General features: G+C 44.6%; 1 protein-coding gene across 1 annotated transcript in view; it reads left to right on the plus strand.

The window, feature by feature from the left end:
• The window catches only part of NUDT3 (nudix hydrolase 3), a 114,654-nt gene continuing 102,778 nt past the window's right edge, over positions 376-12,251 (plus strand). Inside the window, exon 1 of the mRNA XM_018038783.1 lies at positions 376-779. Within this exon, the coding sequence (XP_017894272.1) occupies positions 681-779 (99 nt within the window). The 5' untranslated portion in view covers positions 376-680. The remainder of the gene's footprint in view (positions 780-12,251) is intronic.

Here is a 12,251-nt window from a genome sequence, read left to right on the forward strand (position 1 = left end):
TCCCAGGAATCTCGGGTTGCCCTCTCCATTGCGTTTAACTGCATTCTACTTTTTACCTCTAGACCTCCCTCTCACCCGCTCCCTGATGGATGAGCAAGGCCAAGGACCAGGCGGCGTGACCTTGGGCAAATTCTGGCTTCCGCCTCCTTAGCGGAGAGGGGCAGCCCAGCACCCGCACCCTCTTCCCCTTCGCTTCCTCCCAGAGCTGCTCCCCGTCCCCGCCCCTACGCTACTGGCGTAGTGGCCGCGTCGAGCCGCGGCGCCCTCTCATCCCAGACGCTCGTTTACGCCGGGCGGACTGGGAGGGCGCGATTCCCGAACGCGGCCGGCGCTGCGAGCGCGCGGCCGTCCCGCAGGCCGGCGCGGCCTTACGCCGCTGACGCAGCGCGCCCAAGATGGCGGCGCGGTCGTCGTCGGGGGTGGCGGCGGCAGAGGGGGCGGCGGCCGCGGCGGCGGCGGCGACGGCAGCCGTGACGGCGGCGGCGGAGCGGGGCCTCGGCCGGGGGGAATGAGGCGGCCGCGGCGAGCCAGCGGCGGAGCCGTGTAACGGAGTAGCGGCTCCCCCTCCCTGCTTCCCTTGGCCGAGCCGGGGGCGCGCGCGCGCGCGCGGCCGTCCGGAGCGGGCTCCCCACCCTCGACTCCCGAGACCCGCGCCGCACCCCCCAACCCGGGCCCGGAGGATGATGAAGCTCAAGTCGAACCAGACCCGCACCTATGACGGCGACGGCTACAAGAAGCGGGCCGCGTGCCTGTGTTTCCGCAGCGAGAGTGAGGAGGAGGTGAGGCGCGGGGCCGGCCGGGGGTCTCCGGGGTCGGTGGTCACCTCGGACTGAGGCGCGGGGTGGGGGGCGCGGCCCGGGCCCGGCCGCTCGGTTCGGCCCGAGTGAAGTTCCGACGGAATTTCCTGAGGCGAGGGCGAGGGGGAGAGGGACGAGGACGGTGGGCGGAGGGGAAGTGGGTCTGAGGTTCGGGCCACGGGGAGGGCAGCTCGCGGCCGGGGCACTCGCGAGCGGGCCTCCTGTCACTGAGGAGAGAGGGGCGGCGGGCAGAAGGCGGTGGCCGGGGAGAGCGCGCGGGTTTCGGGCCGGGCCTGCGGCTTGGGGTCCGGGGAGGGCAGCCCCGCGCTTGTGTCAGGCCAGCCCGGCACATGTGTGTGTGCAGGAGCCGCCGTGCACGCGGCGCGGGGCCGGCCCTTTGTGGCGGAGAAAGCATCCACTTCATTGGCAGGTTCGGGGTTTGCCGAGGGATTATGTACGTCTGGGAGCCCGAGGCGGTGGGGGGAGTCTTAGGAAGATTTAGGGCGTTGTGCAAAAGCCAAAGCCAGTTGTTTATTTGCCACTGCGCTGGGTAGTCCATATGGTATAAGCCTGAGAAGAAAGGACAATTTGATAAGATAATCTTTGTGGGTTGAAAATTTTTTCATTTTAATTGGGAAAGCCAAAATCGGTCTTTTAAGATTCTTTGCCCGGACATTCCTCCATTGCCTTAGGAAGATCTTTCGGATTAAATTTGCTTGCAAAATAGAAATGCTTAGAATCAGTTTCTTTTTGTATAGGGTACTTTAAAAAAAAATCACTAAACTCCTCAAAGCCGTTTCTCTGGTGATAAAGGGAATTCAGAGAAGGTAAATTTTTTTTCTTTTTTGTAAATTCTCAAAGAATAGCTGCTTTGGAAATTCATAAGATGCCTGTGGGAACGCGTTCCTCTCGTGTGTACGGTGGGAAAATGGCAGTTAAACTGGAAACAGTGAAGGACAGTGAAATTCAATATGCTGTATTCCAGCATGCAGCAGTGGGCTGTCGTGGCAGGGCTGCAAGTACAGTACATCGTGTTGAAATGGAGAGAAAAGAACTTGACCCGTTAGTTATGAAAAGAAGCTGTGATGAAAGACAGATGGGTTGCCAGAAGTTGCTGTCCAAAGATATTTAGGAGGAAGTGGAAATTTATTGCCTGGGAAAAAAAAAGTTAATAAAAGCACTATAATGGTTCTGTTGAGAGAGTTTGTGTGTTCCCTTTCAGCGAAACAGTAGGAAACTAGATTTGGAAATGTATACTTTGTGTCCAAGAATATATTGTGAAAGTACTCAAAACCGATGCATTGTAATAGCTGCTAGGCAGTGCCTTGCTGTAAATTGTGTACTGTTTTGGAATACATACTTGCATAAAGTAAAATGACTGGTGATGTTTACTGCCCCAGAGGCTTTGTTCTCTCCATTATCATGTCGTATTGTGGGAAATCAGATGGGATCACAGGCTGTTAATTGGAGGGAAAACTAATTAGCATAATAGCATGTCTTACTGTAGTAATACGGTTAAATCTGTGGGAACCCCAATTATAAGGAGAAGGGTATATAATTGTATGAGTGATGAAAGACTTTACATGTTAAATAAATCGTATTTAACTTTACATGTTAAATAAATCATAAGGAATTGAGAACATGTGAATATTTTGGATAAATTGGAAACCCTTTATGGATAATAAGCAAAGTAATGAAGACTTGGTTTTCTATTTTCTGTTAAAGATTTATTATGTACCAGTACAAGCAGCATTGATGTTAAAACATTTGACTGATCACGAAGTTTCCTCTACTGAATTTCTTTTTGAACATTGGTTAATGAGCAGAAGATTCATGCAAATCTTTAATTACAGATTCAGTAGATAATACAGCTAAAGCCTAGGAAGAATAAAATTAATGAAATGGGTGTATTTTAGATTTGTTTAAACTAATATATGTTAAGAGCCTACTATATCGGTGCAGCATTCTGTAACATGGGATTTAAAGATAAACATCCCTCCTTGTCCCAAAAAGTTGAGTGGTTTTTGATTGGAACCCTTAATTGGGAGGGATTTTGGACCACGGAATAATCTCTAGGGTGCCATTCAATTCTCAGATTATATAATTGTGTTGGAAGGGAAGTAATTTGTTAGTTCCAGGAGAACTTTTATGTTCTCAGTAGTAGTGCCAGAAACTGGAAGTATTAGCCGCCACGCATTGTGGGAATGTGAAATTCAAACTCAATAGGACATTCAACCCAATTTTATTTTTTAATGAGCACTAATGGCTTTAATCAAGATAGAATAATTTACAGAATACTATCGATATTAGCATTAAAACAATAATAATGTAAGTATGAATAGGACCCTGATTTATAAATTTAGTTAACCAGTGTCAAGAAACATACATACAATGTAAAGAAAAAGATGGAAAATATTAGCAGATAATAGACCATGAGTCAAACCTTCTAGCATTCCATTTTCCAGCCTCAGAAAATTTTATTTATAGGCCAGCAGTGATAGCAGCTGAGATACTGATCCAGGTTGGGGTGTGTGAACATATTCAGCAAGTTTACTGAGCAGCTTTATTGAGCACTCATTAAATGTCAGGCTCTGTGATACAGTTACAAAGGAGACAGGCAGGCAGGAAGCCTAGAGGGGGAGACTCAACAACATGATGAAAATGAGTTCTTTTCCTTCAAATCTCTGTCTGCTTTTCCTGTTGATAAACAAGCATCAGTAGCAGGAAAATTCCCCTCCGTAGATGTTTTACTAATTATGGTGACATTTCGATAAAACCTTTAGGTTGGGGCGTTGGTGATAATTAGACATTCTTACAGTGCACCTGATGTACAGTGGACAGTCTCTTGCCCAGCCTCTGCTTTAACCACTCGATACACTGAGCACTTGCTTCTGCTCTGTGAGCTGCTGGTCCTGACAGGTTCCAGACCACGTGGGCTCCCAGCCAGTTGTATTGATCCCTGTATTTATGTTTTTTGAAATAAATGCATTGTATTTATCTCTATATCTGTATATACTTGTTGTAATACACTGAAAATTGTAATTATGCGGTATAATTAAATATGCCAGTTGGTGAAATTTGAGTTCGAAAAGAATGGTTTTGTGAAAAATATTTCAAATGCTTTGGAATGATCCAGTAATTTCAAGTTACTAAAAAAAATTGCTGATTGATTAATATGGATTAGAAAACTAAAAAAGATGGAAAAGAAGTCTTAAAAGTTTAGATGGACCCTGCATATAGATCACTTCATGAACGTTTTCAGGTTTTTGTTTTTCTTCTTAAAGTCAAGAGCTGAAAAATACAGGTCAAACATGGTGGACATAGTATATGAAAGACAACTTGCATTTCAACAGTAGACCCAGAGTCAAGATCATGGACTGACTACATCGTGACTGACAAAGATTAGCAAAAAATATACTTTATTTGTTTACTTATTTAAGCTGTGCATCATGGTGGATTCTTAGCTCCCTGACCTGGGGTGGAACCTATGCCCCCTGAAGTGGGAGCGTGGCGTCCTAACCACTGGACTGCCAGAAAGTTTCTGCATTTATATTTTTAATCTGCCATATCTTCCAGTTAATATCATAAACACTACAGAAGACTGAAACATATTTCTTAAGACTTTATTTCACTAAATTGGGTATTAAGACATTCGTCTTTGTCATGGTATTCACCTGGGGCCTTCCTAAAGCACTTCCAGTGAAATCTTCTCTCTTAGACCCATTCCTTTTCTTCTTTGGAGCCTCTGTGATTACAGAAAGGGAGAGATACTAGGGGTGGGCTTGCTTGTACTCTGTCCTTCCTGGCCTGGGGTAGGGGAGTGTGACAGGCGTTTTAGACAGTTGAAATATCTAGCAATGTGAAATACTCTCCTGGAAAGGCTAGTGATACTGACTATACATGGGGTGACATCGCAGTGCTTGGGAAAGTTGAAGTTGCTCCTCAGGGGTCTTTTTTACTGAGGCAGAAAGGTAAGTATTGACTGGATCATCTCAGATTTCCTTGTTTTTTTTTATTGAAAAAAATACATGTGTATATGGGAGAAGGCAATGGCACCCCACTCCAGTACTCTTGCCTGGAAAATCCCATGGATGGAGAAGTCTGGAAGGCTGCAGTCCATGGGGTCGCTGAGGGTCGGACGTGACTGAGCGACTTCACTTTCACTTTTCACTTGCATGCATTGGAGAAGGAAATGGCAACCCACTCCAGAGTCTTGTGGGGAGAATCCCAGGGACAGGGGAGCCTGGTGGGCTGCCGTCTATGGGATCGCACAGAGTCGGACACGACTGAAGTGACTTAGCAGTAGTAGCAGCAGCATATGTGTGTGTGTATATATATATATATATATCTTTTTAAAAACAAAGAACAAAACTGTCCTTAAAGGTCTTAGTTTTGTTTGTTGAGCTTTTCCGTCAGGAGCCCTGCCTCTGTGGCATGGGCTTCCTGGTTCTCATTTCCTCAGATCCTTGAGCTCACTAGGTTGGGTGAGGGGATGCCTGACATTGAACACCCTCAGTGAGTGGAGACTCTGGTAGCCTGAGTGTTTGTCAGTAAAAATGCCCCCAAGGGAGCAGGTGAAAGGACCTTCCCCCAGGCTCCAGAGTGGGAAGTAAGGCTCAGGTGGCACTCCCAGGGGTGAGAACCATGGTGAAGAGCTTCCCGTGGAGCCCAGGCCGGTTGGGGAGTCCTTTTGTAGCATATCTAGGGGATTGTCTAGTATCACATTGCCCTAGAGTCACCACAAGTGCATGGATCCAGCTGACTGGACATTTCTGATCCTTGTGTTTCTACATCTTTCCTGAGGCTGTGTGTGTGTGTGTGTGTGTGTGTGTGTGTGTGTGTGTGTGAGAGAGAGAGAGAGAGAGAAGGGGGGAGAGAGAGAGCACGAGCGTGTGTGTGTGCGTGTGCATGCGTGCACACACTTGTGGGCATCCCCATACTCTTTTCCTTGTGCCTGCCTAGTAAATACAAGTTAGTCAGTTAGATGTTTCTCCTGTTACCTCCTTTTATACCTGCTTCCCAAGTTGTGTATTCTAGTCTGAAATTGTACTGAGATCTTCATTATTCTTTTGTACTTCTTGCTCTATTTGCTTTTGGGTGAGTCTCATTTTTCAATAAATAAAGTGTTGTGTGTCTGCTTTTAGTAGAAACGGTAGTAGAAATAGTAGCAAAAGGCAAGGCTCTTGTTCAAGAACACATTTGTTTGTTTATTCCTTCAGCACTCTTTTTTTTTCTGTGCTGCGCTGCTTACTTGGTCTTTGTTCTCCAACCAGGGATTGAACCCCTGCCTCTTGCAGTGGAAGCACAGTGTCGTAACCACAGGACTGCCAGGGAATTCCCTCCACTGCATTGTTTTGGCCTAACCCGGTATTGCCTCTTGCCTGGATTATGACTTTATCCTCCTGACTGGTCTCCCTGCTTGTGCCCTTACCCCCTAGTCTTCATTGCTACAGTGCTAGAGCGATTCTTCTGACACAGAAGTCAGATTCTGTCACTCCTCTGCTCCAGTCGTGGTCTGTCTCAGCAGATCCACAGTCTTAACCCGTGCTCTGGTGATCTGGTTCCCTGCCATAGCTCTGAGCTCATCTCATCACCCTCCCTCTCTCTCACGCCACTCTTCCAGCCCGCTAGCTTCTGTACTGATTCTCCCCTGTGGTGTCTGCATGGCTCCCTCCTCCACCTGAGGTCTTTGTTAAATTTATCAGACAGGTCTTTAACGATCACCCTGTATAAGATAACAGCAGTCCTTTGTGCATCTGTTAATGCTTTTTTTCTTGGCAGCACACATCACCATCGAGACATACTGTGTATTCATTCTGTGTATTGTCTGTTTCCTCTCACCTGCATGCAGGCGAGTCCCTGAGGATAGGGATGTGTGTCTCTCTTATCTTCTTTATTCACTCCTGTGTCCTCAGTGCTTAGAATAGTAGTAGATGCTCAATATTATTTGTTGACTGTGTGAGTGAGTGAATGAATGAGTGAATGAGTGAACATATAGTCCCCACTTTGAGGAAGCTTGCAGTCTAGTGGAGGAACTGAAAATAACCAAAAGAGACCAAATGCTGGTGTCTACCAGTAAAGTGTTGATAGATAGGTCTCAGAGAAGTCTCCCAGCTCTTGTTTTATTTCCACTCTTAGTGACAAGGTGGGCTTCCCTCGTAGCTCAGTCGGTAAAGAATCTGCCTGCAATGCAGGAGACCTGGTTTGATTCCTGGGTCAGGAAGATCCCCTGGAGAAGGAAATGGCAAACCACTCCAGTATTCTTGCCTGGAGAATCCCATGGACAGAGGAGCCTGGCAGGCTGTAGTCCATGGGGTCGCAAGAGTCGGGCATGACAGCGGCTAAACCAACCACCACCAGTGACAAGGTGTCTGATGATCTTGAGTATCAGCTTACAGAAGGTGTGTGTATTTGGTTGTAAATCTTTTCAGAATCTCTTTGCATGGTTCTATCATAGTACATTTAGGATTTCTTTCAGATGTTGAACTTGAAAGTCTATGTCATCTCACAGGATTTGTGTTGGGCACTTGATGTGCTGTACTGATCCCCAACCCTAGTGATGCCTAGGGAAAAGGATTTTCATTTTGCTGATGGCCTGGAAAGTTTTATTAACAATTAAATAAACACACCAACAAACTATAATCAAGTAGTGATACTGTTTTAATGACTTGTCGATAGTGGTTCATTGTCAAAAATGTATGTCAAATTTGGATTCTGAAGTTTTGTTAATATTAAAGTAGTTAATTTGAAGATAAAGATGAATAGGGATGCTCATAAAATTTTCCTGTCATCATCCCTTTTTTCTTTATGTAGGTCAGAGTAATAGAAACAAGGTGTAAAGTTTATGGGTGCTGAATCTAAAGGATTTGGTTGATGGTGGTTAACATGAAACAGGACAAAGAAATCATCATGGACAAAAAACGATAACATATGGGTAAAAGAATAAGGAATTGAATTTGGAAATAAAGTTCAGACTTAAAATTTAGTAATAAAACATATACACCTGAGTTTCTGAGTAAAATACTCTCAACACTCATGAAAACTTGAATCCATTTTGAGAATGTTTACGTTGAGGTAACATAGATCCTCGCGTGTTCAATCTTTTTCCCAGCCTTTTTAAAGCCTTTTCTTCCTGACCTTTTGAATAGGAAAAGGTGTTCAGTTTTTTTTTTTTAATCAATCAATTAACCGTTGGTTGCACTGGGTCTTCGTTGCTGCGGGCAGGCTTTCTCTAGATGCAGTGTGTGAGCTTCTCTCGTCGCGGGTGGGCTCTAGGCGCACGGGCTTTAGTAGTTGGGCCTCTTGGGCTTAGTTGCTCCATGGCAGGTGGAGTCTTCCCAGACCAGGGATTGAATCTGTGTCCCCTTCATTGGCAGGCGGATTCTCATCCGCTGTACCATCCGGGAGATCCAGGTGTTCATGCTTAGATTTATTCATTCATTTATTCATTTGTCCTACAAACTTTCACTGAGTGCCTGCTTCCAGGTTGGATACTGTTCATGAACAAGACAGAATGGAAGCCATTGCTTTTGTGAAGCATCCGATGTAAATACCAGTAAACGAGCAAGAATAGCAGTGTATTTAAGTATTGTACAGGTAGAGATAAAATACTGTAGTCTTTTCAAGAGGTAGGTCTGAAAGGATGTGAAGTCGAGACCCTAAAGTTTCTTTACACTCTTTTTAGGGTAACTTACTCAGAAAGACTACCTTGAATAGGTAATGCTTATGCACACAATACACAATTCAAAACTTGCAAAGGGCATGGAGTGAAATCTCTTTCCCACCCGTCTTCTCTAGCCACCCTGTTTCTCACTCCTTCTTTCAGAGGTTTTCTGTGTGCACGTGTGTGTAGTAGGCTGTTGCACACAAGTCACGTAGTTAGCTTATACGAGTTAATACTGCAGTGCATTGCAAGGAAAAGGTTGGAGGACATTCTTTGTTTAATAGAGCAAAAGCTTGCCAGTTTTTCCCAGAAATGTATTTGAACCCAGGCCACTAGAATACCTATGATTTTTGAATACTTACCTAGTTTTATTGAGGTTTGTTTACCTTAAATGCCAGGGATCCTTCTAGAGTGAGGAACTTCTGGGAATCGAGTGGGTGTGTGTGGGTGTGGGGCTGTGTGTGTGTGTGAGAGAGAGAGAGAGAGATCAGTTCTTTCGAGAGGGGGATGTGTTGTCAGTGGGCTGTGTGTGTCAGGAGAGTGCTGTCATATGGAAGCTACTTGCCTTCAAGCTTCTGAAAAGCAGCTCAGCAGTCCTCTGGTTCATAGTGTATTTTCTCATTTCTGAAATCTCATTCTTTAGACTACTCAGAGTTGACCTTTTAAGCCATAGGGTCTTCTTCTCAGGATGGTGTATGGTAGGCAGCTGTTCACTTTAGCTGTGTGCCTTTGTCCCCAGCTGTGGAGTGGGGAGGAGGGAGAATTCTGAGTGGAGTTGTGGCTTTTCAGCTCCTCCTGAGACAGACAGTGAGATAATAGAATATATATATATATTGATCTCTGTTCTTGGTTCCTGGCATAAAGCTCCTTAAACTCTTCTAATTTCCAAAGTGACAAAAACACTAGGAGTGTCTCTTGTTCTAATATTGGTCCTTAACTTCTGTTCCTGACACAGAACTTCTGAAACTTGTAATTACCTGTGTGATAGGAGTGTCTTTTTCTAACGAGGCAACTCTGGGTGGGCTCCTGAATGGTTCTTGGATGAGAACTGGTCACCAGAAAGACCAAGCCATGATTTGAAGCTTGAAATTTTCAGCAAACCCCTCCTCCCCCCCCCGCAGTTCTCTTGAGAAGGGAGAAAATCTGAAAATGGAGTTAAATGTTTGATCATGCCTATATAGTGAAGCCTCTGTGGGGTTGGGAGAACTTCCAGTGGGCAGACACATCCACATGGGGAGGGTGATGCGCCCAGACTCCACGAGGGCAGAGCCCCTTCATGCAGGACCCTTCTGACCAGACAGGACCTTTGTTCACCAGGCTGTTCACCTGTGTCCTTTCAGAAACTGTGAATGTAAGGAAGTGTTTCCCTGAGGTCTGGGAGGAACCCAAGGAGAGGGGTCATTGGCACCTCTGATCTGTAGCTGGTTGGTCAGAAGCACAGGTTATAACCTGTGCTGGGGACCACCATCTGAAGGGGGACAGGGACAGTCTCGTAGGACTGAGACGGTAACCTGTGGGATCTCCAGGTAGACACTTTCTCTGGGAGGATAGTGGCAGAATTGAGTTAAACTGTGGAACACCCCTGGCATTGCAGAGACTTGGCTTGGTGTGGAAAACCCCACACACATTTGCTGATCAGAAGCCTTAGACGTCAGAGCCAAGTATTACTGATCAGAAGCCTTCTGTGTGAGCAGTAGAGACTCACAGGGAAGAAGCACACAGTAGGGAAGAGCTGGGTTTTTCCTACTCAGGAAGAAAGAAAACTGTTTTTTTCCCTTCTCACAGTCCAGGCCTTAAACTTCTCTCTCTCTTTCTAACACTCCCTCACAGGGAGAGCTGGGTGTGGGAAGGTGTGACCAAAAAAGGTCATTGCCCGTGTAACCTCCTGATTTAATTTGAAATAGAAACAAATTACTAGAATGAAACGCCCATATTCAAATGTGAGCACCAGAAGTATTCGCAAAACAAACATGAAGCGATTTTTAAAATTTCTTTTTGACATCTTACTGTTCAAGTTATGTTCTGCCGCCGCTTGCTTAGTGCAGTTAACCAAAAGCGGGCTGTTTCTGTGAATCTAGTTACGTATCTGAGGCACGGTAAGAGCGTATTTTTTTGTGCACTTTGTCCAAATGCAGTCAATAAAACAAATTGTAGGCAGTGCAGGATGCTTTTTAACCCCCTTTAAAATGGGAAATTAGTAACTCAAGTGTCGTAAAACATTATCTTATGTTGTGGTATTTTGTGAGCACTTCCAAAAGGAGATAAAGAGAGTGAATTTCTACTCCAGGATAAAGCTTATTACAGAAAGAATAAAAATTTAAAGCAAGTGGAAGCAAAATGTTATAAAGAGAAGAAGAAAAGTGTATTATAAACATAAAAAAGAAATGATCCCTTAGGTAGACTTTCTTTGTATATAGTTAGTTGATCTCTTTGTTTGTAAAAGAGGAAAGAAAAAAGTCCTTTTAAAGAATTGCCTACTGCTGCTACTGCTAAGTCACTTCAGTCGTGTCCAACTCTATGTGACCCCATAGATGGCAGCCCACCAGGCTCCCTCGTCCTTGGGATTCTCCAGGCAAGAACACTGGAGTGGGCTGCCATTTCCTTCTCCAGTGTATGAAAGTGAAAAGTGAAAGTGAAGTTGCTCAGTCGCGTCCGACCCTTAGTGACCCCATGGACTGCAGCCCACCAGGCTCCTCTGTCCATGGGATTTTCCAGGCAAGAGTACTGGAGTGGGGTGCCATTGCCTTCTCCAAGAACTGCCTAGAAGTCTGCTGTCTAACACTTCTCATTTGCTTTATGACAGCAGCTTAGCAATGAACAGAAATGGATAGGAGCTCACGCATACAGTGCTGCTGCTTCTGTGAAAAGGAAGGGTGGCGATCTTTCTCGGAATATTTAAGAATCTTAGTAAAATATGCCCTAAGAAAAGTTATATGCTTTTGTAAAACACTTTTTATAATGAATACCATGAGCTAATATATTTTTAGTAATTGGAACTTTGATTATTTGCTTGTTTACTAAATGACTTGTTTACCAGACTTATAACTTCAGTCATCATTTACTGAGTGTGCTGAGCCCTGACTCAAGGTTTTTACACTTATCACTGCAATGGTGATTTCTTCCCTGGAGATTTTATAGTTTGGATAGACTGTGTTTAATAATAGTAAGATGAAACCTTTAGATTTTATTGGTAAAAATGAGTTAGTCTCTATATGTAATAACTATATTTCTATGGTATTTTCATTGGTTTGACAACTTTAATAAGAAACTAACTTGGTATCATCCTTCAGCTAGGCACTCTTGAGTGACTTTTTCTTTCAAAAAGGATTTTTTTTTTTTTAAGTACAGAAGTAATTGTGGTGTCTATAAAGAATACTTCCAACTGAGGGGTTTAAGTTGTGTAGAATAACATAGTAGGGGAGAGAGAAGGTGGGATGATTTGAGAGAGTAGCATTGAAACGTATACATTACCATATGTAAAGTAGATAGCCAGTGGGAATTTGCTGTATGACGCGGGGAGTCCAAAGTTCTGTGACAACCTAGAGGGGTGGGTTGGGGAGGGAAGTGGGAGGGAAGTTTAAGAGGGAGGGGACGTATGTACACCTGTGGCTGATTCATGTTGATGTATGGCAGAAATCATCACAATACTGTAAAGTAATTATCCTCCAATTAAAAAAAAGAAAGCGATGTGTAGAATGCAGAATCTGAGCTTGTGAGGAGCTGTAAACTGTTGCAAGATGCAGATTAGAGTGTAAAATTAGAGAAGTGATGGAGAGGAATTTGAAAGGGAC

The sequence above is a fragment of the Capra hircus genome, chromosome 23 (genome assembly GCF_001704415.2).
Source record: "Capra hircus breed San Clemente chromosome 23, ASM170441v1, whole genome shotgun sequence".
NCBI classification, from domain to species: domain Eukaryota; kingdom Metazoa; phylum Chordata; class Mammalia; order Artiodactyla; family Bovidae; genus Capra; species Capra hircus.